At 47.7% G+C, this 24,983-nt stretch overlaps 2 protein-coding genes across 2 annotated transcripts in view; both read left to right on the top strand.

The window, feature by feature from the left end:
- The first annotated feature begins 264 nt into the window (after positions 1-264).
- Positions 265-23,948, top strand: LOC142055910 (solute carrier family 23 member 1-like). The gene is made up of 12 exons (XM_075089966.1): positions 265-318; positions 3,810-3,959; positions 5,276-5,433; positions 9,187-9,346; positions 10,685-10,866; positions 14,274-14,394; positions 14,705-14,861; positions 15,059-15,312; positions 18,483-18,647; positions 19,010-19,118; positions 20,171-20,266; positions 21,253-23,948. Exons 1-12 carry the CDS (start codon positions 265-267, stop codon positions 21,519-21,521), a joined length of 1,875 nt encoding a protein of 624 aa, XP_074946067.1. The 3' UTR covers positions 21,522-23,948.
- Positions 279-24,983, top strand: part of MGP (matrix Gla protein) — a 228,501-nt gene continuing 203,796 nt past the window's right edge. The window contains exon 1 of the mRNA XM_075079876.1: positions 279-284. The gene's annotated coding sequence lies outside the window, so the exon portion shown is untranslated. The remainder of the gene's footprint in view (positions 285-24,983) is intronic.

Genomic DNA, 24,983 nt, shown 5'->3' with positions numbered 1-24,983 from the left:
CAGTTTGGTTTGAATGCCAGACCTCTAATCAGCTGGAGAAAAGGAGTCACTTATATAAGCCAAAGGAAAGGAAATGCTTCTGTGATACGGCTCACATGAATAGCTAGGACTGAGTGCTGGTTGACTCCTGAAGCCCAGCTTCTGCACCTGCTCACCCTGTTTCTTTAGAGCTGTGTTGACTGGGACAAGTGGCAATCTGGGAGGCTTTCCTCTTCTTACTGGTCTTTCTTTTTTCAAGGCAGTCGGTGAAGGAAAGTGGAAGGCATGACCCTCTCCTCAGACAAAGAGCTCAATGGGCTAGACAACCTCGGCTTTGTGGTGAGTCTGCTCTTCTGTGAAGGGTAATGCTTGCATAAACGGGTGTGAGCCCTGCAAAAGGAGGAGAAAGGGAAAGCCAGGAGGCTTGGACTGGCTGCAAGGATGCTGGTGTGTGGTAAACGTCTCTCTCGGCTCCTTTATTGACAGGAATCCAAGGAATTATTTCCTCACTACAGCCTGCTGCTGCAGAATCAGCATACTTTCTACTTCTGGCACCCTTTTGACTTCTTTTCTCTCCATTATTTCTAAAATGATAGTGTAGATGAATGGCAGTGCAAGTGTATCTGTACTGAAAAGCAAGCGAGCTCGTGGCTCCTTGTGGCTGTGTCCCTGGGTAAAGCATTTTATGTATTAATTAGTAAAATGACGATAGAAGTTTAGCCTATTGAAGAGTGTGTTTCTTTGTCTTCTGGATCTATTTCTAGTGGGCTAAATTGACAGAGAGGTGGGGGAAAAAAGGATTTGAGAGTCAGCAGGGAGGAGCACCCTGTAGGGTTACAGCAGGGTAAAAGCTGTAAATGATGGGTCAGTTCAGGGGTATGCAGTGCACTGGGAATGCTGCAGGATCTAACAGCCATAGGGCAAGGACCCGGGGCATGGCAGCCCCCTTCCTGTCTCACGGCAGGTGTCACCTCCATTAGAAACTAAAAGAGCTGCTTATGTTCTGACAGCAGGTGTGAGAGTGGGGTCCTGACACCGTAGTCTTTGTACCATGGTACAGACCACCTGCCTGGGGGACCTTGGAGGAGGCATTTAACCACCTGGTGTCCAGGTCTCCCATTTCTCAGATAACTCTGGGTGAGCTGGCTGTGAGCAGTGGGGGTGCTGTGCCAGCTGCAGGTAGAGCCTCAGGGAGGTACTCAGAGCAATGCAGCTTTCTTTTGCTATTGTTAATGGTCTCCATTTCTACCTGTTCTGCCATAATGCAGGTCAACCTTGTGACTTCCTCTGGTTTGAATCACCCTAGAGAAGGTAGAAGACAGAGGTCTTTTACCTGTGGTTCAAGCAGCTCAGTTTCTGGCCACCTTCCTGATGTGCTGTTTTAAGATGCTGGTGAGGGCTGCAATGCTGTGCCTGGAGCCTGAGGTACCTGGATGGTGTCCTGGTCCCCTGGGTTTGTGGGAGAATCTGGGCGTAGAACCACCAGCAGTGGCTCCCCATTCTCACTCCGGACTGTTCCTGCCTTGTCCTCCTGCCAGCATCTCAGCACCACAGACTGGCTGAGGTTGGAAAAGACCTCTGGAGGTCAACTTACCCAACCCCCTGCTCAAGCAGTGTCACTTGGAGCCAGTTGCCCAGGACTGTCGCTAGACAGTTTTTAAGTATCTCTAAGGATAGAGATTCCACAGCCTCCCTGGGCAACCTGTGCAGTGCTCGGTCACCCTCACAGTGAGATAGTGTTTCCTGGTATTCAGATGGGACCTCCTGTGTTTCAGCTTTAGCCCATTGCCTCTGGTGCTGCCTTGTCCTGCTAGCTCCAGTGCATCCTTCTCCAGCTGAGCCAGCTCCAGGGGAGGGTCAGGCATTCATGTGATGATCATGAGGGGCTGTTACCAGCACAGCCTCTGCTAGGCTGGAATGTGCCTCCTGGATAAAAGGGGAAAAGTTGCAGTGCAAGGCAAGGAGCTTAGGGCTGTCTGCCTAGCTTAGGTTTCATCTACCCCTGGTGTTATTAAGCAGTAGCTGTCCCCAGATAACTCTGTGTATGGAGTACCTTGCTGTACATTTGTTAATCCATGGCTCAGGCTCTTTTATTCTGAAATGAAAATGTCTCCACAGGGAGTTATTTAGGAACGCCTTTTGCTCTTGAAGTTCATGCCTGAGCTCAGTTTGAATTAACTCTGCCTTCACCTAACTATTCTGGAAGTATTGGTAATGCTCCCAGCCTGCCTAGGCTGGATAAATACACTGTGTTTAAAAGGTATTACATAGCACATTTTCAACAGCGTGATCTAAAATGGGACTTTGGAGATTCAGCCATGAGAATGGAAACCTGGAGGTTTCAGGCAAATTATTAAGACCTTCAGGATTAATCTGTCACACCTGCAAAATTTACAAATGAATGTAACATTAATTTTACGTCCCTATTCCCTGACCGCAGCATTAGCTGTTTGCCTCCATTGGTAAGTAGGACATGAGCGTTACTGCAGCCATCTCGCTTTGCTGGGCATTTTGGTGTCTTCAGGTTCCAGGAGGACTTGGAAGATAAAAAAAAAATGACAAAGTGGTTGAGCTTCTCCTGACAGCAGGTTTCTGTCCCTGCCTGATGGAGCTGGGCATCCCAGCCCAGAAAAGCCCTCTGCTGCTGGCATGTGGAGGACTCGTCGGCTGGAGAAGGGTCAATGAAACATGTGGTTTGGGATCATAATTAGTTTATGCATTTGGCTCAAAACATTGTGGCTTCCCAGGCAGCCTCCCTCTACCACATACATGTGTGTGCATGCACAGGCAGGATGTGTATATGTGTGTGTATGTCTGTGTGCACAACCATGGCATGTCTGTGTGCCCAGGCAATGTGTGCGTGGTTGTGTGTGTGCACATGTGTGCTCAGGGGTCAGGGTGGGTTGGAAGGAGGAGTGACCAACCGGGGAGATTTACTTAAAAGCTGTGGCAACCGAAGCAAAGCAATATTTTGCTTTCGTTAGCAAAATGTGTCTGTGCATGAACTCTGAAAGGCATACAGCTCCCCTGACGCTTCTGGCTGCCTGGGAGGGGACCCGAGCTTTCGTGGAGAGCTATTTCAGACCCCACCACCACCCTGAGGGCCCAGGTCCTGAGGCTTTTTCTGGTCCCTGGTGCTGCCCCCACCCTGGGGCATCCCTCTAGGTGCTGTTCCCGACAGCTGGTGGCCAAGCTGGGGCAGCACCGCGGTACCCTGCTTTGAGTTGTTTCCTTTGAAATGGGCACCAGGACTCCCCATCTGCTGGTGTCCCTGTGTTTCACACAGTTCCTCAGTAGGAGTGAGGTTTTCTAGTGAAACAAAGGGCAGGTGTGCTTATCGAGGTAGAATGTGTGTGAGGGGATTGGAAAGAGAAGACTTAAGAAAATGAAATATAAAACATGCTTCTACTCTGTAATTAGTGGCAGCCAAGTTGTTTTAGTGTATTTTATCTTTGATAAAAGATAAAAGCACTGTTTGGGTGGGACAGCCAGGAGGGACAGAGACCAGGGGACAGTGCAGCTTTCACCGATTAACTCACTGCACACTTTCTTGCTTCTGGTTGCATTTTCTCCACGCTTAGCTAGATATAAATGATACTAATGCACTTTGTCCAGTTGTCCCTTTGAGGCTGAGGCACATAATGTTTCTTCTGGTCTAGACACACACATGCATATAAAAAATTTCTATAGGTATTTTTACCTCTGTTTTAATTTCCCCCTTGCTCTTCTTTTTTACGCTGTCTTGTGGAAGAAAACATACAAGAGATTCCTGCTGTTGGGTGCCTGTGAGGCCAGGTTGTGGCTAACGAAGGGTCTCTTCTGTTTGCCAGGGTGAAGATGGGAGCCACCACTGCCCCTCACCAGATTGCACTGCCCAAGGCCCAGAAGAAGGCAGGGGTACGAGCCATGGTGGCAGCAAGCTTGCCTATGCTGTCACGGACGTGCCCCCCTGGTACCTGTGCATCCTGCTGGGCATTCAGGTGTGATGGGGAAGCAGGTGGAGTCTGGGGGTGGGTGGAAGTTTAATGCCTGTTCAGCCAGTTAATGGGGGTGAAAGCTGAATTTGGGAGTGCTTCACCTTCACTGAGCATAAAAGGAGCTGTAGGGCTGGATCTTGAACTCAAGTTCTTCCCACCACCTCCTGAGCACTGACTGTTATCCTTGTGCACACAGCTACATCATGCCCCTTGAAGTGCAAATAGAAAGACAGAGTCCTGGGGCTGGGCCAAATAGTTAATAAGGACAGGTCAGATACCTTGGCTGAAGGTAGCCAAATGTCTAAGGGCTTCTGAACATCTCCCTTCCCACGGGAATAAAAACTAGCAGCTGCTCCAGGCCAGCGCTGCTTTGCCTGGAGTCCATGCCCAGGTGTGTTAAATGACCCAGTGCCACCAATGCCACACTGGGTATGGAGCCTCAGGGAAGAGAGACCTCAGAGTGATTAAGGTAATGATGGACTCTGCTTGGAGCTTGGTGGGCATTTTGTACTTTGTTTCCATAAACAGTCGTCTCTAATTTAGAGTGTATTAAACCGAAGTTTTCTGAATACATCTGCATCATAATTTTAATAAAACATGCCTTTGATGAGCACAGTGAGTTTCTGAGTGCCACCAGTTCTACCACTGCAGTCCTGTACTCTGAGATGAGAGCTAACAACTAAGCTTAATATTTAAAGAAAAAAAAAATTTGAAAAATTATTTTCACATTTAGTAATTAACTGAAGGTCATTGTAGAAATATGTCTATGACTCTTCTGAAAAATGCAATGCGTATTTTTTCCATTCTTTGGCATCCATTTTTTATGGTTACCCATAATTGCACTGTGTGAGACAAGCTACCGAGAGCAAAGAATGTGTGGCTCCAACTGGCCAACTTTTTATGTTATCCTTTGTGGTGCAAATGAGATGGACTGAAACGTTTGCTCTTACTTTGCCTGATTGATCTCTCCCCCTAGCTTGGGATGTCCCCACCTTCCTGGAAGAGTAGGCCCAACAGCTTGTCTGCAGGTTCTGGGGACAAACGGGTTGTGTCTGACAGTGGTCTGGGGAGTCCAGAGCACTGCAGAAGGTCCTTGGGCATGGAAAGCAGGAGGAGTTTGTGGGGGTGCACTGCAGTTCTTGTAGGTGCTTTGGAACAGGCCCTAACAGAGCATTAAAGCTGCCAAAAAAGAGAATGGGTAGTACTAGCACTTCCCAGACAGAAATCAGTGAGTTACTTATAGATTTTGCTCATCAACATGGTAACAATATACAGCTGGTTCTGTGTCATTCTTCACCCAGTCTTTCTCTGGCTCCTAGCATTTCCTGACAGCCATGGGAGGTCTCGTAGCCATCCCGCTGATCCTCTCCAAAGAGCTTTGCCTCCAGCACGACCTCCTCACCCAGAGCCACCTGATCAGCACCATCTTCTTTGTCTCAGGGATTTGCACCCTGTTGCAAGTTCTCTTTGGAGTCAGGTAGGCCAAATGCAAGAAATGGGACACGTGACAAAACAGTCTGTAGATATGATTACTACGTGCTTGGCCACGAGTCTGCTGTAGAGTTTATCTATCAGTGAGGGTCATTTGCTACCCTTGGGCAATCAGGGCACATGCCAAAGCACCCTGAAATCACTGTAGGTGATAACTTTGCAGGGATGCCTTGCTTTTCTGACTTTCGCATCTCCTGGTATTTGATGCGCCTTTGTTTGGGCTTATAAGGAATCTGTCCTACAAAATAATAAAGCACTGAAACATGCAGTAAGCAGTGTCTGCTTGCTCCTTACTGCAGTGGTCCTGCAGCTGAGGCAGGACCCTTCTGATCTGGGCTCCGTATCAAGGGAGCACAGAGCTTGTAGAAAACTCTGGGGCAGGGGATAATTGGGAGAAATCTGCCACACCTTAGGGACTCAAGGAAGAGCTCTGCAGCATATCCCGTTAAGCCGTGCCACTTCCCATGCTCAGGGATTCATGGCACAATCTGAATGTAAGCAAGGTAAATCCCCTTTGCTCCTGAGCTGTTGAAGAGCTGGTCACAAGAAGATGAGCATGGAGTTGCCGTTCACTACCCAGAAAATTAAGTACTTAGTAAGAGACATGACTACAAGCACTCCCCCTTGCCACAAAGGCCCTGTGTCTTTGCTGGCCTTGCAAAATTTCTTTTATTCCCCTTGTCATAACTCTGGGCTGCCTCTCTTTTTCCACAGGCTGTTTTTTCCTCCAGTATGGTAGGAACCCACGTTTCTTGTTTCAAAGGCAAAAATCACACATTCTTTGGCTTCTGAATCTGAGGGGCCTGGTTAAAACTCTTCTGCCATCAAATCACTGGTCAACTGCCAGCTCCACAAAATGTTTTTACTTCTCCTGTTTCTTTCCCCAGTGCAACTTTTCCATCTCTGTCTGTCTTAAGAAGTGGCTGTGGGCAAACCTCTCCCCAGAGGGTGCTCCCCTTCTCCTACATTGCTGTAGGATTAGTGGGGGAGGGGGGACTACCTGGCCACGAAATAGAATCTGTTTCTTCTCAGTTGATTAAATTCAGGCTGGGGTGCATGGCCATGGCTGTGAGTGCTGTTACGATTCAGGCTGGAGTCCTCCCAGGCATCCCCCAAACACCTGGGTGAATATCCGAGAGCTGTGACATCCTCTGCTCACTGTTAGCTGAGGATGAAAGAGTAGCAGGGAGCCTCTCCCATAGCTGAATAGCTAAATAAGGAACAACAGGTCAAATTAAATGGTAAGGAGTTGTTCCCGTAGGATAAGCTTGAATGGCTTTTGCCGTGCTAAGAACACAATTGCCTTGTTGCTGGCCCCAACTATAATGCGTGGAGACATTCCTGCTGGAAAGGTGGGACTCAGTTTGCAGTGTGGCCAGAGGCAAACCAAGCCTGAGGAGACAGAAGCAGATTATCTTTTCTTCTCCTTTTACTGTTTTCTCAAATGCTGTAGTAGTTGATAACCATGAATACACAAAAGACAGCCAGAAAAATGGTAATTAACAAGTTGGAGGGGATGCTTTTTCCTGGAAAACATCTGTGCCACTCTCGGAGGCCCTGAGGCCCTCAGCTAACCACTCTGCACAGTCCCCTTCCCTGTGTCCATATTTAAGAAAGACTAAATTTAGGGGAGAAGAGATGTGGAGGCTATCTATTAATGTGGCATCGGGAGGGGAGACCATTCATCTTACAGAGGCTGGCCTGGTTAGCCTGGCAATGTGGTGCCTCAGATGGGTACGGCTGCAGCCTGCAACTAGTCTGGCAGAGAAATGGGGGGGATCAGGCAGGGAGAAACTATTTTGACTAAAAGACAATGCTGGCACATGAATGAATGGATGGGAACTGGCCATAGAGATGAGGAGGTTCCCACCAAGAGCGAATGTGGTTCAGGAGCAGCCCTCCAGAAGCATTAGCCAAGGGAAAACCTGACCCACTGTAACCTACAGATTGTTTGCGTTACATGGCATGAAAAAGCAGTGACAGGTCCCAGACAGTCACTGTACGGACTATGCAAGAGGCTCCTGAGGGGACACATGATTTGCTTGCCATTATGGCGAGCCCCCTTAGCAGATGCTTGGACACTGTGTAGTGATGATAAGTACATAACTTTTCCTTCTCTAAACCTGCAGCTTTCCCTGGAAAGAACTCAGCATGCCCCATATGCATTGCCTCGGCACTCCAGTTTGCTCTGAGCCCACCCATGCCAGCACCAGCTATGAAATAGCTTGAGGGCCAACACAGCAGGAGCTATAAATCTATTGTTAATTCAACAGTGGTGGCACTGGGCCTCCTCTGTCTCTTTTTGTTTGTTTTTTTTTTTTTCCTTGCCCAGCAAAATCCTTTGACTACTGCAAAATGTTTGGCTGAATGCCATAAATAAGTGGCTCCACAGATGACTGATATTCAAATATAACTTACTGGCATAGCAGTGACGGTGCTTCAGTTGGTTGTGCGTGGCACGAGTGATTGCAGTGGTATAAATGTTTGTTTTAGCTGATGGAGACGTGGTGCTGTTACATCTATGCCATCTCTTATTTTCGGGTGTTTTCCAGAAATGGTGGAAACGCCTTGGGTTCAGGGAAATCCGTGCCCTGCTGAAGCACTCACCTGGCTCGCTGCCCTGCTCCTTTTCTGAGCAAGCCCCACGAGAGGTCCTGCCTGTAAGAGAGGTTGCTTTGGGGGCTGCTCCCAGGGATGATTTCTAAACAGAGGAAGCCAAGGCACGTCAGAGGTTTCTCTCAGCTTGTTCAAAGCTGCTGTGCCAGCCTGCGCCCTCGGGCAGCTTTGGGTTTTTCAATCATGCTAGAGGAATGACTGAAACAACTTGCACTACAAGGGGGTTTAGTACCAGCGTTGACTTCTGTGTTTCCATTTCTCCCTGTGTGGAAGAAGAAGAGGCTGGCACAGCTCAGAGGAGCACCAGCTCCGTTGTCGAAAACTCTGTGCAAAGCCAGTGCTGAACACCTCTGGAGGTGCACGCTCCTTGCTAGCCTGAGGGGTTTCCAGAGTGAGGGTTACTCTAAGCTGGGAGGCACATGGCGTGGGGGAAGACCCAAGGTCTCACCCAGTCAGCACTCTCAGACCCATCCATGCAGGTCTCCTTTCCAGTGTCAGTGGAAACAGGGGCAGAGTAATTAGCTTTAAAAAACAGTACCAAAAGCCAAGTTATATATTCCACTGCCCTCAGCCTGAGGATGGTTGTGACATGGGGAGTAGCCTGTGCACGTCCTTGTGTTCATGAGCAGGTTGTGAAGAAAACTGAGGCAGCTGAAGGGGACAGAGGAAGCAACCAGATATTGGAAATATTTGAGCCTAGGTTGATGTTAAGCTTTTCTTCAGAGTTTCACCATCTTTCTCCCTTTATCTTCTCCCCTCCTCCAGCTTTTTTCCTTTGGTTGTTGTTTTACTCTGTGCAGCTCCATGGTCTAGTCACACTTTAAGAGGAATGTTTTTTCCTTAACACGGGTTAGCAGACTTTGACTCTAGCACTGATGAGCCCCTCCATTGGCAGTGTTTGAACCTGAGCTCTTCTCCCTCGGTATGTTGCTCTTGAGTGCAATGGACAGCAATGCCCACCCGTGGTCAGTGATGGAAACATGCCAGAACATTTCAAAAGATATGGCCAGGGGCCATGTGCAGACCGATTTTAAAACTTATTTCACTTTCCTTTCACTCACACCTATGGAGCTGGGTTTCTACAATTCTTGCTCATCATTTTTTCCCTCTGCTGTCCTTCAAGGTTGCCTATTATTCAAGGAGGCACTTTTGCATTCCTGACACCAACCCTGGCCATGCTGTCTCTCCCCAAGTGGAAGTGCCCTGCCTGGACACAGAACGCTACCCTGGTGAATGCCTCTTCACCAGAGTTCATTGAAGTCTGGCAGACACGGATGCGAGAGGTATATTAGATTTTCAGTGGTACCTGCTCTGTATCAGGGCTGTTTGCTTTCAGAAAAGCACCTGACCATGGCAGAGCCATCAGTGCTGGAGAACCCACCGTCCCCAATGGACCTTGGCCCTCACCCTGTTGCAGCTTCCCAAGCATCTAGTCTCCATTAGGAAAGCAGATGCTTCACTGCTGCTGAACAGGGGATATGTAGACCTGAGGTGATTTATGACCTCTGCAAAGTCTCCACTGGTCCAGCCAGATCCTTTCTCCATGAAGCATGGATAGCCTTGAGGAAGGAAGGGAGGGAAGATGTTTCCAAGGAAGGGACCCTGTCTAAGCACAGGAAATCTAGTAAAAAGAAATGCAAAGGCAGACCTTACTGTAAATATAAAGGAAAAGTGCATTCTTAGGTAGTCGAAAGAGAGGAGGAAAGGTCAGGAATCTCAATGCCTTGTCCTACTGCCTTATCAGAGTAGGTGGCTAAATTTGCCTCTGTCAATCCATACATTGGGGTGCTTTGCAAAGCACTTGGGAAGCGTGAACTCATGAAAGATTTGCTGTGCAGAATAGGCTGCCCTCCCTACTGACACTTATAAATCTGCCAAAAGGGCAGTGCTGCCTTCTCCTTTCAGGCTGGGTGCTACACCCCAGCCCCTGTGTTTCTCTTGCCTTTGGAGTCAGGGGAGGGAAGGTGCTGAGCACCACAGAGGACCCACCCTGGGTTTATCACCAAATCTGCAAAGGCAGAGAGTGGCCTCACCCCTGAATCCCCTGCCTGGAGCTGAACTGCATTTCAGGATGTAATTGCTGTCTGCTTAGCAGTGATTGCCAAACACAGGGAAGTTCAGAGTGATAAATGTGTCCCCAGAGGGACACCCATACTCAGCAAAAAATAGAGGTTGTAATGACCCACCTGCCCTACCAGTGTTCTGAAATGCCCAAGCCCTTCCCAGATGGGAGATGAGAGGAGACCATGGCCTTGCTCCTGTCTTCAAGTCAAGAGCTTTTCCCCTGCAATTTGGGGGAGCAGGCAGAGAGAGAGCAGGGAAGCTGATGCATGCTTGGGTGGCTGAAGAGGCCAGGGCGGAGGGGGGTCTCTGGAACAAAATTGGCCCTGGTGAGAACTAAATCCATCAGCCAAGGGGGTAGTTGGTGTGTTGATACTTTAGTGGTCCTTCCCCACATGTAATGCTCAGCCAAGCTTTGCTGTAGTCAGTGGGAAGCCTCAGTGCTGGTCCATCACTGGAGGCCAAGCTTGGCTCTCACACTGGTTTTGCACTGGTTTATGAAGAAAAAGCTCAACAGCTCGAGCTCTTTTCAACCTCTGCTCTCTTCCTCCATTTTCCAGGTGCAAGGAGCTATCATTGTAGCTTCCTGCTTTCAAATCTTCGTTGGATTTTCTGGCCTGATTGGATTTCTGATGAGGTTCATCGGCCCCCTGACAATTGCACCCACCATCACCTTGGTTGCACTACCTCTCTTTGACTTGGCTGGGGATAAGGCTGGGCAGCACTGGGGCATAGCATTCATGTAAGTCTCACTTCCCCATGGGAAGGCTGAGCGTACACAAACCACCTACCTGTAATATGAAATTAGGTGTCGCAGCCTGTGGCAGGGTTCCACTGGGTTTGAGATTTATTTGTTGGGCACTAACGTGCAGCAGGCCTGTGCAAGGCAGTAGTGCGGCGTAGTTCCCCCCTATCACTGGGGAGGTTAGAGCCCTCAGCAGCAAAGCAAAACCCAAAAATGAGTTAAAAAAACCCTGATTTTTGTGAAAATCCGAAGTTCATAGGTCAGTAGAAAAACAAGTCTTTCTCATGTGTGGTTCCTGGGGACAGTCTTCACAGTTGTCTATGGACAGTCTTACACACCCATTATTTAGGTTAAAAAGCATTCCTAAAATGGCAAAGTTGAGCACACAAGAGGAAGGTGTTCATTGAGTTAAAATAGCTGGTGCTTTGTGTGTTGTTTTCACATGAGGAGGTGGAATTGTTTTCTCCACAGAGCGCCTGGGGGGCTTTGGAAATGTCTGTGCATGTCGCTTTGCAGCATTGAGTGCTGTTTCAGGGATATTTGTGTGCATGCCCTTGTGTATGAGTGTACGGAGTGCACTTAGTGGCAGGATTTCCTTGGTATTTCAGAAACAAATCCAAAAAGAAAAAATGCCACTGCATGGTTCCCCTGTAAATTTGGCACCTTCAGGTCCCTAATGCAGACTTCAGCTTAGGTTAACATGCAACAGGAGTAGGCTGTTATCCTCTTTATCGGCTCCCGTCAGTTTGCTAATGCTTTCAGAGCTGCCTTTGGAGACTCAGGGGCCAGCCTTTCTGCAGCCCAAGGGGGGCAGTGTGCTGTTGGGACGTGCTCCAGTCCGCCTCTCTCCAGTTCACTTCTCCTCCCCTCACCTGCCCTCCCAGGCCCCAGAAGCCACCTCTCTTCTCTACCTCCAGTTCCTCACTTAACTGGTTTCTTCCACCAGCATGCCATATGACCCCAAGACCTGCCTGGCCCCAACTTTGATTTCACCATTGTTTCTCCTGCCACATCTCTGGCTTGTTGTCCTGTTCTCCAGCTCTGCTGATTTGTCCTAGCCCCTTTGCTTAGCCACTCTGAATTTTCCCTTCAAAATAGATATCCTTGTCTGGACTATATCTGTTTTCTGCCTCCTTTCTCCTGTCAGTGGCTCCTAACCTCAGTCCCTTGCTTGACCTCTTTGCCCAACACTGTTGCTCCATTAATGGGGTCCCAGCCCTCCAGCCTGTGTCCCTAGTCACTCTTTCTGTCCTGTTCATTTCTGTACCATCTTCTACCTGTGCTAATCCCAGTCCTTTCTTCCATGACTCAGACACCTTAGCTCCAACCTAATCATTGTGCTTTGAGCTGTCTGCATCCTCTTTTGCTGGCTCCATGGGTGCCATTAGGGAAAGGGGGAGAGGGGTGATGGAGAAGGCAGAAGACATGAGCCACGACATTTCAGCCTTGCTGTCTAGCCCCATCACAACCCAGTGCCCCCACGATGTGTGATACCTGCTTTGCCTCAAGAAACGGTCTAATGCATGCTCACTTGCTCCCTGGTGATGGTGCATCACTGGGCAAAAAGCTCAGAATCTTTATGGGCTCAGAAAGCTCAGAATCTTTATGGGCTGCAAATGCTAAAGCCTGAGATGTTTCTGCTGACTGCTTGGGACCTGGGATGAATGATCATTGTTACAGACTGATCGTAGTTGAGCACAATTTTGTGAGAAAGAGCAATATCCCTCACCCCAAAGAACAAGTTCTACTAAATCTCAAATTTCTGCTCCAGGTCATAAGCAGACCCTGCTACTGCTCAAGGCAAAAGGACCTCTCAACACAAGCGATATACTATGTCTATTTCCTGAACATCACTCTCTGAAATAGGTTTGGGATATATTTTTCCAGGAATATTTGGTCTGAGGCAGATGTTTTCCATGGAAATTCTCATCCTGAATGGGTAAAGTTAGGCAGAATTATAAACAGCTGAAAATAGTGTTTGTTAATGGAATGTGTCAGGCAACCTGAATAATCAGACATCTACCTGAGGTAGATGAGGGCTCTGCAGTGATTCATAAGGCTGCCAAGCACCTTGGTAAATGCAAACACACAAAATGTACACTGATGCAATCTGGCTGGGCTCTGTAGCTTTAGAAACCACAAATAGAAACCGGTTCCTCCTCAGACTTTCAGTCATTCAGTGCTTTGAACCCTAATTGATAGATAACCTTTGGCTGTATGTCACAGCAGGTCTTTGCAGGGAGGTGAGGTTAGTGTTTCCTTTGCACGGCTGTTATTCTGCCTGCCCATGAATATTGCACCTGTAGCTCATCACCTTTCCATGCATGGAAAACTACCGGTTTTCCACGCACTGTCAGTGCACTTCAGCTGGTGTAACCTATTTCTCACCAAATCCTATCTGGAATAATTCACTTAATGTATACAGTTCAGATTTGTTATAAAAAAAATGAGGAGCCCTTCAGAGGCATGGTTAACATGGCAGGAAAATGTCCAAGGTCTCCTACCTGCTCAGCAGTCAAGGTGGGGTGCCCAGTCCGTCCCCTCTTACTGCATATTGCAGCCTCCAGCTTCATCTGGTTGCCCTTTTTGTGGGGAAGACACTCCGGGAGCAGACAGGGCTTGCTGTGAGTGGACTCAGCTGTGCTGCCATTTGCGGGAGATGTGTCCTACAAGAGGGATGGAAGAGGAGCTGCACCTCATGGTTGCCCTCACCAGAATGAGCCCTGGGTGCTGCCAGGGGCACACGTGAGCATCCCTGCCTTGGAGGACCCCTCTGCTGCACAGCCCTCACAGACCAGAGGGCCGTGCTCTCCCTCTCTTGGCTGGCTGGGAGGGCTCTGTGGACACCATGTGCAGCCCCACAGTCCCACTGTGCTTTTTTCTTTCAAAACAGGAACTTCCACAAACAAATCAAATCCTCTTTCTTTTCCCTGTGCCATGTAGGAGCTTTTTGCCACTTGCAGAGCAGCACAGTAAACCTGAAACTATGAAATCAATAAATCCTGTATTTCCAGTATATCTGAATTACAGAGGTTCAGGGACAGTTTCCTACATATCCTGCCTGGACCTTGTACGTCTCTCAGGATTTTCTTTTACTCAAGTATCATTTTTAGACTCTGGCAACTGTGTCATACTCAGTGATGCACCATCTGGGGGGTTGGGTTTGAAACAAAAGAGGAAAAAAAATATTTGCAAGTACAGCAGAGCTGTCAATAGAGAGTCATGGAAAGCTTGTTCCACCCCAGGCTTGCTGGAGTGGGGGGCCACCCTCAGGTGCTGAGAGCCTGGGTTTTGGGGTCCTCTGGAGTCCTGGGTCCTCAAGTAGCAGGTCTTCAGTTAATGTGGGGACAGGCGGGCAGCTCAGCACCCACTTTGTCTCATGGTCTGGTTTTCCCTCCTCCTAGGACTATTTCTTTCATAGTTCTGTTCTCTCAGTACCTGAAAGATGTCCCTGTGCCGCTGCCATCTTACCAGAGAGGCAAGAAGTGCCACCTCTCCCTGGTCTACCTCTTCCAGATCTTCCCGGTATGCTGGGGTTCCCAGAGACCCAGTGGTCGTGGCAGAGGGACTGGCCTCACCCACCCTGGGCTGCCTGGGCTCCTTCCACTCTTGTCCAGCCGAGTTAATGCTTCCCGGCCCAGCCTGCATGGCCAGGGGCACAGGGAAAGGTCCCCATGGCCCTGAATGTGGGGAGGGAAGGAGGGAGGGCCACCAGGACCCCCTGCCATTCCTCTGCCTCCATCCTACATGCAGGGAAAAGGGTCAGGCAGGGAGACACCATGCTGGAGATGTGGCCATGCCCTAACTAGACCCCACTGCTGCATCTGATGGACAGGTACTGCTGGGGCTCTCCCTGAGCTGGCTGCTCTGCTACGTGCTGACGGTGACCAATGTCCTCCCTGCGGACCCCACTGCCTACGGCCACCTGGCCCGGACGGACACCCATGGGGACGTTTTGTCCCAGGCTCCCTGGTTTCGACTGCCTTACCCAGGTACCACTACTTCCCCTTTCCCCATCCCACCATGAGGCTCCCTGCTCCGGCTTACACCTCTGCTTATGGCTAGCAGGGGGAGACAAAATGCCAAAAATCAGGAAAACACCCACAAGCACCCATGCTGTTTTTCCCTCCTGCAATAGATTTCAGGGCAAATGTACCCCACCAACCTGAACTGAGCTCTTTACTTGCAGGCCAGTGGGGAGTGCCAACCGTCAGCCTAGCTGGAATATTCGGCATCTTAGCTGGGGTGATTTCCTCTATGCTGGAGTCCGTGGGAGATTACTACGCCTGTGCCCGCCTGTCTGGTGCCCCGCCACCGCCGAAGCATGCCATCAACCGTGGGATCGGGGTGGAAGGCATCGGCTGCCTCCTGGCTGGGGCCTGGGGGACGGGGAACGGTACCACGTCGTATAGCGAGAATGTGGGGGCCCTGGGCATCACCAAGGTGAGCCCCACTGCAGCAGGGTGTCTGCAGTGCCCTGGCCCTCCTGGAGTTTTCTCCCAGGGGAGTAGGTACAAAGCAGTAGTGTACATGGGTATGTGCTGGACCTGGGATGTGATCTTAGCCCACCCTCCCCCAAGGCACGCCAGAAAAACGTGCCTTAGCACATTGGTGACCACCTCAGCAGCACTGAGTCACCTAACAGAGGTGGTCGGTGCCTCTCTCTCTGCTTATGGTCTGCATATGGGACAAGTGTACACTGCTGTTACTCATGGCTCCTGACTTAGGTGAGACTAAAGGGAGCACATTACATCTGAGCTAACCTGGAAACTCCCTGAGGACTGACTTTATCAAAGACTGTCTGTCTGTCTGCCTGTCTCTGTCTGTCTATCTGTCTTCCTAAATATAAAGAAGAGGAGAGGAGAGGAGGTAAGGAAAAAGAAAATATTTAATAGGGCTCCAAATTCCAGAATTTTTATAACCCAAGGATGGCAATCATGTGAAAGGTGGACTATTTCTTTGGGATTATAAAATGTGATGGCAAAGGTTTATGTTTTTACCTCTCTAAAAGTTTTGTGAATCCCTTCAGTATCTTATTGCTCTTATAAGGGAAAGAAATTTCCAGATAAATGCTTGACAATCAGATCATAGATTTTCACTAAGCTTTACAGCCAGGGGATGGGCACATCCAGCAGGTAACTAGTGAACATTTTTAAATCATTGTCAAATAAGCAATGCCATGTCAGCAGAGCTGTGAGTCAATAAATAAATGCAGAATTTGACTTATAGCTCCCACTGTACAATATTGCTTATTTCACTGGATTTTATAAACCTCACTCACAATATCCATTTTTTCACAGACTGAAGTGTTACTGTTTGACCGAGGTGTCTGCTTCCAGCAGCAAGAGCTGTCTGGATGTCTGCATGGAGTCCAGTTTAGCCTGCCACCCCATGTATCTTGTCACTATGAAATCTGTGCATACCGACCATATACCTGAGCCCATTCCTTCCTGACATGTAGTTTGCTGCATACATTGCATGTATGGGATGTAGCATAGTACAGAAGTGCCCAGACTCATAATTATCACATTACAGGACATGTTGTCCCCGTGTATGCTAAGTCTTTCAGGTGGACATGCTGTCCTTGCTGATTCAGGAGAGATGTTTCCCTTAGATCCTCTCTCTGCTCATCTTGTTCATGCTTAAGTGAGCACAAAATACAGTCTCATCTCAGTCAACCTTAAATCAGTGTAAAGACTCTGGCTGGGATAGGTAGGGATGCTGAGAGCACAAAATAGATTTCATTTCATTTTTTCATGTGGGAAACACATTTTTCCCTAACAAATGGAAATGCAGGTGACTTGTTTCCTCTGTGTAAACAGAGGTGTCCAGCACCGCCTGAAACATCTTTGGATATCTTGGATATCCACAGGGGTTGTCAGATGAGGCAAAGAAGAAGCTGCTGGAAGCTGCCAAGATGCAACAACTTAAATGGCACCAGTTACCCATGTTTAAGCTGTTTGATCAAGCCCAGCGTGCCAGTACTGAGCTCTCATTTCCAAGAAAAGAAGAGGAGGATTTTAAGGAGAGGTAAAGACCTCAGAGTCACCATATGGATAGTAGGGAACTGTGCAGTTTCATCAGCCTTAAGAAAGAGAACTGATTTTCTTGTCTTCCTGACATGATTGAAACAAGCTTTAAACTAGAGGCTTTAGCAGCATATGCTCACAATTGTGGTATCAGTGGATTAGGTAATTTGCCTTTAAGGCCAACTCCATATACTGGGTAATTTAACAGTTTGGCAAATTAAGAATCTGAAGCTTCATTCTAATCCTGAAACAAATAAATCTGTTGGCTTTTATTAAATTATAGTTTTGATGGTGATGGTGTCTCAAGATTTTAAGCCAAGGAACATAAAAAGTCCACCTGAAGGCAATGCATTATTTTATTTTGAAACTCCCCACCAAATCTTTTTCATTTATCTTCCTCAATCAAGTAAGACTTAAAGTATTTTAAAGGGACATGTTTAAGAAGTACTTAAAAAGAGACACTAGTTAACTAGTAACTGGGAATGTTTTTGTTGAAAGCAATCACAAAAAGCCCTTCCTGGAAATATAACATTCTTGAGATATTTAAAGGCAGGGATTAAAATATTTAATTGAATTATAAAATGTTTGAGGATTACAGAATTTCTCTGCCCAAGACACGAACTTTGTAAAGCTTGGCATGATTCTTTAAGCTGTCCAAGTTTAGGTGTTCTAAGGTGTATCTTGACTAGAACGTCTAATAACTATTGCTGGTTTTCTTTTTAGTTTCCATAATCTGTAAATGTCTCTTTCATCCCTTTGTTTGGCAGATACTTCTTTTCTTTCCTATTCATGTGCTCTAACAGATCTGAATGAAAGGCATGGCTTGGTGCTTTATCCTGCCTTTGTTGTAGCACCCAACCAAGAAAAGGCCGCCCTGGCTCTTCCTAGGAAAAAAAAAAAGAGAAAAAAATGGTTTTACTGAAGCTAGATGGGTGATGAGAGATAGGGCAGACCAAGAGACTTCCTCACTTCTTATTTGTTGACCATGGAAAGGATATATCAGATCCCAGAGCTCGAGATAGAAGTAGCCAGCCTGGCCAGCTCTCCTCTCCCAAATCTTTGTCTCCAGGGAATGGAGGGATCGGTCTGGGACACCTAGCTGAAAGCTATTTCTAAATGGCAATCCAAACCTTGGTGGAAGGATTGTCTAGTGAATTGACTGGATCGTCACAGCTCCAGCCTGTGGGTACGCCAAGACATTTCTAGGCTGGAGTGAGAGCAAGGCTGTGCGTTGGGGTTATTGTGCTGTTAATTAAATAATAAACTCTTTGTTTAACAGCAAACTATTAAAGTCCTGATAACAATAGGAAAGAGGATAACATCAAGTAAATAGGTGTGGATCCATGGTTGCTTGCAGAGTGCCTTTCATGATAAATATTTACTAGTCTGCAAATACAGATGCTTTCCATGCAGTGCGAGCATCCCAGCTCACTGGTGGCTGCATCTGAACCTACAACTGAATGTACCATTGAGTGCTTTGACCCGAGGTGCAACCCCTGCTTAGCAGATTGGTGCTGAAGCCTGCCATCCCTTGCCTCTCTGCACTGGTCAGTGTGTGACTGCCTACTCTTCCTCCTGCTCCAGGTAGGGAGTCGAATGGTGATCATTGCTGGTGCCTGTGCCATGCTCCTGAGCGGCATCTTTGGGAAAGTTGGGGCAATACTTGCCAGCATACCCACCCCTGTGATTGGAGGCATGTTCCTTGTGATGTTCGGAGTTATCACAGCAGTCGGGATTTCCAATTTGCAGGTAACAGATGGGTGAGCACCATTTCATCCCTAAGGAAAGAGACTTTGGTTTCAAGCCAAGCTCTTACCAGGCTGAGTCAGATATAGCCACGCTGCAGCAAATGCAAGCATTTGCATTGGCAGTTCCTTGGGTGAAGATGAGGGCAGGTACCCAGAGGAGCTAAATCGCAGAGGGCTCCCTGTTCAGGGCAGGGCTTGCTGGCTCCAGGGGCAACAGGATGACTAATGCCCCAGCAGCACCAGGGCTTCTGCCTGGGTCCATTCCTGCATCCAGTGTTTACATCCAAGCATGTCTCATGAACAGAACAGTAATCCACACATCTGGGTAATTCCAAATGTAATGTATACAATTTCTGTCTGCAGTACACAGATATGAACTCCTCCAGAAACATCTTTATCTTTGGATTTTCTTTATTTGCTGGCCTTGCAGTTCCCAACTGGGCAAGTAAAAATAGTGCACTGCTGGAAACAGGTAAGAAGCGACATCAGAAGCGTTTTGTTTAGCATAAAACAATCAAAGGCTAATCCAGAGAAATCTTTTAAAATGCAGGTTTTTCTGAGAAAACCTGAAACCTGTGCTTTGACTGTTGCTTGTTTCTTTCTGGGAGGGCTGTTCTTGCCCTTTGCTCTGGTGCACAGCTCTGGTGTAGAAATGTTTGCTCTTGGTCAGTGACTGTACCTCGCCAGGTTCCTGTCAGGTTACGGATTGCAGAGCTCTTCCTTGGGACAGATTCCCAGGATGGGGCTTTGGGCAGGAGAATACTCCGAGGCTGAATCCTGATCAAGATCTCAGTGAACGAGGCTTCCTTATGTGCTCATACACAATAAAACTTGGTGCTTCCAAAATGCAGGAGCAGATTACTCTACTAAATTCCGTCAAGTTCCCTTTATAGAAATTTCCAGACCTCCAGCAGTTACGCCTTCATTGTGTCTCATGTGACTAATGTGTTGGTCAGAAAGGCTGTAGTGTCCTCTCTTAAGGTATACATGGCATGCTGGGTGGGCTGTTGAAAGAGCTGAGCCCACAAATCACATGCTCTATAGATGATCTATCAGATGCTCTACATTACTGGGCTATTTTGCTCATTTCAATTAGCCCTCACAGAGAAACATCACACCCGATTAATTTGTGGTGAAATCTCATGCTAAATATACCTATATTTCTTTGGGAACTGAAGCTCATGCTTTTGTAGGACACTGCTTGGTGTTATGTCGTGGAGGTGCAAACATGTTTGGAGCAGAAGGCGGCTTTGTCTGGGACAGTGCTGTGGTCTTAATGTACTTATGAGTCATCTCCTGCCCACTGGCAGCTGGGTCAGTGAATAATTATGCAGAATAAGACTGTAGGTCTGAAACTAGCAGTAAGATCAATCTCCCTTCCGCTGCCAAATCTTAAGCTCTGCTTTGGGATTTGCAACTCTTGTCTAAACAGGCATGCAGCTTGCAGCCTCTTGGCACAGGGTATGTTGCTGATCAAACATGCGTGTCTCTGCATCACTATCCAGAGTTTTGTTTTTCTGCTAGGAATCATCCAGCTGGACCAGGTGATCCAGGTGCTTCTCACCACTGGCATGTTTGTGGGCGGACTCCTGGGGTTTATCCTTGATAACACCATTCCAGGTAGGATTTGCTGAAATGAGCTAAGTTAATTAGTTTGTGCCTGCCCTAGGGTTTGTTTCCTAATATTTTTTGTCTTCATGACTACTGCTGTATGAGTAGGGGTTGTGCTAGCAACCATGAAACACCATGTGACTGAACTCCTCCCAGAGAGGGGGAAGAAACAGGAGACATCACTGGAATGGTCTCTGGTTGGAAAACGGCAACTTATCAAAAACTAACTCATTTTTCAGGAACAACCCAGTCAGAGGAAAATGTTGATTTGGGAAAAATGTCTTTTAGGGAAAATGCCAGCGTAGAGCCATGTTGCTGTTTGAAAGGAGAGAGAAAGGCAACTACAAGAAGTGGAAGGAGCCAATGCACGCCTCCTTATGAGAGCTGCTAAAACTGAGGCCTAACAGGTGCAACAGTGGAAAGGGAAAGGCTGAACCAAAGATAGGATATAACACCTGCAGCTGGTCCTCACAGACTCAAAGAACCTCTGATTTTCATTGAGCCTGGGGAGGGATAGCATAAGAATAGGAGAGGAAACCCTCTTTTCTGCCACAGAAAAAGAGCAGGAAGGACACTGTTAACCAGATTCTTTTACCATCTCAGTCTTCTTGGAAAGCCAATCTCCTTTTGGCTCATTAATTTTCTTATAGACCTTGATTTGACCTGGCTTTCCCAGCACTGTATGACCCCTCCTTTGAACCGTTCTTGGATGCCCCATGGCTTGTGAAGACCTGTCTTAGTATACCTGATTCCCATGGAAAGCAGTGGAGAAGTCTGCTTATCTGGAAGCTGTTGCAGGAAGATGGGTCTCAACTAGAAGCTTGTTAGTGAATTTTTGTAAACAGCTTTGGAGCTAGAAGGCTTTAAATGCAAAGGATCTGTATGTTGTGTTGGGTCTGCTGGGATTTGTAAAGAGGGTGTGAGGCACTCAAGGTAGTCCTATGCTCAGAACACCCACTGTTTTAAACATGGTGATCTCATTTTTTCTGTTGCAGGAACACAGGAGGAGCAGGGGCTCCTGGCGTGGAAGAACAGCCACAAGGGAGAGGTGAACAACTCTCAGCTCATTTCCAAGGTCTATGATCTTCCGTTTGGTGTAGGCACCAAATACTGCGCTGTCGCTTGGTTTCGTTATCTCCCCGCTTGCCCCAAAATACTAAATGGTGTCCAGAGAATGGATGAACTGAAGGCTGCTGGACAGGGAAGCAATGTTAAATCAAGCTCAGACAGAGGCTCTGAGATAGGTGCTGATACAAGGATATAAGCGCTGGGCCTGCAGGTGAACTCACCTCGGAAGCAGAGGAGTGAAAGGCATGTCTGCAGACCCCGCATTTGAATGTGAGCTGGCAGCTGTAAGAGGCTGGAGCAAGAGAACGATAATGTCTTTCTCTTCCCAGCTCTGCTGCCTGTACCACTGGTAACCTTGAGGGAGTCATTTTTCTGCTCTCTGCTCCTGCCTCTCCACCTCTAGGAAGAACTTAATCCCTCTTTGGGGAACACCAAAGCCCAAGAAATGCCTGGGAAAGATGTTCAGTTTCCTTCCTTGCACTGAGCCTTGGGGACCCCAAGCAGCAGCTGTCTAGCTGAAGCAGAGCTCTTCCTGTCCCCTGTCCTGGCTGCTCAGCGGGCCACAGAAGGCATCCCTGATGTGGGCCCTGTACCGCTCTCAGGCATCCCTTGGGCTGAGGCTAATCCCTACCACCTTAAAGACCTGTAATAGCAATGGTCATCTCTCAGTTTGCGGTTTCACCTCAAGGGGAAGGAGTGGGCACCTCTGCGTCATGATTCTTCTCATTCCATATTCCCATAATTTAAGGTCAGTCAAATGAATGTTGTTGTAAGAGAGGCGTCTAAGGTTAATGGGATGGGTTGTCTTCTGAACCTGCCTCTTCCACCTTAGACTGCAGAGGGAATCTAGGGACCTTACTTAGGTTCTTGATGTAACAGAAAAACCCAGCTTCACTGAAATTAATCCCACCTGAGGTGCTGGGAGCACGCTCAGGGGATCCAGCTTCTCCAATGCACTGAACGCTACAATGATGAAGGAATCGTGATGAAAGATGAAGGAGAAAACTCTTCTGCTCACAATCTGATGCATCCCTGCTACTGCTTTGTCCTGTGTCCCCCCTCACCATATCTGTTTGGTTCGGTGTGGTGATTGTGCAGTGACAACCACTTCTCTGGAAAATGGTTTGCACACTCTTGCTCCTTTCCGCTATCAGCAGAAACAGCCTTAACCTATATGGCCATATATAATGTGATTGCACATGGTGCTGGTTACTGGTGTTTGTAATAATGTTGTTGCTGTAGCATAAGCTTGTGTTTCCTGCATTGAGATTTATACTTAGATTTTTTTGGGGGAAAAATAAATAAAATGTACAGTGTAATGATAGTTCTCGGGGTGATTGCCATAGTGAGTGGCAGGCAGTATTCAAAGAATCACAGAGTAATTCAGTTGGCAGGGACCACTGGAGGTCATCTGGGCCAGCCCATGCTCAGAGCTGGTCCTCTTAGACCAGGTTTCAGAGGACTGTGTCCAGCTGAGCTACAGATGGAGAGCCATAGCCTCTTTGGGCAGCCTGTTCCAGTGTCTGACTACCCTCACGATGAAAAGTGTTTTTCCCTCATGTCTAACTGGAATTTCTGATGCTTCACCTTGTGTCTGTTGCCTCTTGTTGGGTCACTGTTCCCTTCCGAGACAAGTCTGACGCCATCTTCTCTGTACCCTCCATTGGACAGCTGAGGGCTGTGATACAATAATCCCTTAGCCCTCTTGTCTCAAGACTGAACAAAATCTGCTTGGTTTCAATGAAAAGCCTTTATTCCTCATGCCTATTACAGTCCTGTTCTTTAGTCCTGTCCTTCAGCTCTAACAGTATGTGTGGCTTATTTCATTGGTACAGGATATACTGGGGTTTTTTGCTTTGGCAGTGAATGAAGCCTGAAAGATGAACTGTGTGACTGTCGGGATCCTGAAGGAGGAAACATTATGGTATAAATAGTTTGCTGTTATGGGCAGGTTGGAGTGCCTCTGTTGGAAGATTTTGGTTGTTATGTCTTTCAGAGAAAAAAATTATTTGCACATTTAAGTATATCTGATTCCCCGTATCTCAGCTCTGATATCTCCTTAATCCTCCACAACCTTGACTACGTCTCTAAGCTCATTCAGAGTCAGCGTATGCTCCTAGGGGATCTAGCAGACAAACCCATGGTCTTACTCATCATCATTCTTAAATTTACTGGTGCTGTAGCACATGTGTGAAAGCGAGTTGTTGGTCTGCATCATCGTGCGTTCTGTACTGAAGCTGCCAGGCTGCTGGGGGCCAGACCCGCCGCACACTGGAGGAGTGGTTTAGGTGGGAACAGGATGCACAGCTAATGAATGAGCTACACAAGAAACACCAATAGGGCCAAAACCTGCTGTACTACATAGACTTCAGATACCCCATCTTCCATGTGAGACTTTCCTTTGGTGCTATAGTTCGGATCCCTACATGGAAAAAAGGTGGGAAGCACGAATGGGGAACCCTCTGTAGTTTTACTGACTCTGTACCAGCTCTGCAGAGGCTGCAGCCATCTTTTTGCTTCTTGTATTACATGTGTTAGGAAGCTGGCAAGTGCCACAGGTGTATATTCGCTTTAGACTTGTTGAAGAAAAATCATATTGGCACAGATTTCCTATAAAAATTAGTCTCCAACTGGCTTTTTGTTCCCCACCCCAAGGATGGAGAACATCGCTCATCTGTTATGCCATCCTCCTGCAGACTGAGCCTGCTGCTGTGCCTGCGTGTCCCCAGCTTGTATTTGTCTTGCAAGCTCCCTGGAGTAGAGCTGGGCATGACTTTACATCTCCTTGCATGAGGAGGGGTCTGAATCCCCAGTGGAGGCTCATTCATTACCCCAGCACATCCTACAGCCCAGGAGGTGCAGACAGCTGGGTGGAGGGTACACTGGTCTGGGGCAGCTGGGTCTGCTGTTGCTAAGGCTTAGAGGTAGTTTTCAGCAGCTGTTTACAGCCCTATTTCAAGCTCATGCTACTGAATGTCCTTTAAAATTCCATCTTTGGTGTGTTTGTTATGTATTTATAAAATAACCTTTTATTTGTCTCAAGGGGACGTTTCCAAATTTTAAAATTAAGTAGGCAGGGCTTAGGCTGCAGGGCCACCACTCCTCCCAGCTGCACGTGGCCACTTGAGGTTTGGAAATAGCTTTGGCTTTGCACCACAGCGACACAGGTTCTGTTTGTTTGCTACTTAATGAAAATAAATTAAAATCAGAGGATCCTTAAGTATAGAACTGAGCACTCAAGGGCTGTTCTGGATTGCCTGGGGAACAGCCAGCTACCTGTCAACTGTGTTACCCTTTGTGCTACTGTTGAGTCCTGAGTGCCACAAGACTTACTGACTTCAACCAGGTATGGGGTCACCCTGCTTGCAGCTTTGCAGAGGCAGACAGCTAATTGGGAAGTCCAGGCAGATGGTCCTGCTGTTCTGACCGAGGAGACCTGGTGATGGGTATTTGCTTGTATCTAGGTGCACTGGCTCTAGAACAGCTAATCAGCGGCTCATTTTCACAGCTTTCTCACAAGAAGACATGACCTGGGCAGTAGAACTGTCCTGTGTTATGCTCAATGTGTTGTAAAGTGAGGGGCTGCCATGCTGCAGCACAGCTGTAATGTACTGGGTCCCGCTCTGCCCTGTTCAGCTTGGTCTGCCCAAACCCCTGC

Source organism: Phalacrocorax aristotelis, chromosome 1 (assembly GCF_949628215.1).
Source record: "Phalacrocorax aristotelis chromosome 1, bGulAri2.1, whole genome shotgun sequence".
In the NCBI taxonomy this organism is placed as follows: Eukaryota; Metazoa; Chordata; class Aves; order Suliformes; family Phalacrocoracidae; genus Phalacrocorax; species Phalacrocorax aristotelis.
The sequence above is the reverse complement of the archived record's forward strand: the minus strand, read 5'-3'. Positions and strand labels throughout refer to the sequence as shown.

Coding starts and splice junctions, on each gene's coding strand:
- LOC142055910 (XM_075089966.1), top strand. CDS start 265: ATGACCCTCTCCTCAGACAAAGAGCTCAATGGGCTAGACAACCTCGGC. Junction 14,395..14,704: donor ACCTCTTCCAGATCTTCCCG/GTATGCTGGGGT, acceptor TCTGATGGACAG/GTACTGCTGGGGCTCTCCCT. Junction 14,862..15,058: donor GTTTCGACTGCCTTACCCAG/GTACCACTACTT, acceptor CTTTACTTGCAG/GCCAGTGGGGAGTGCCAACC.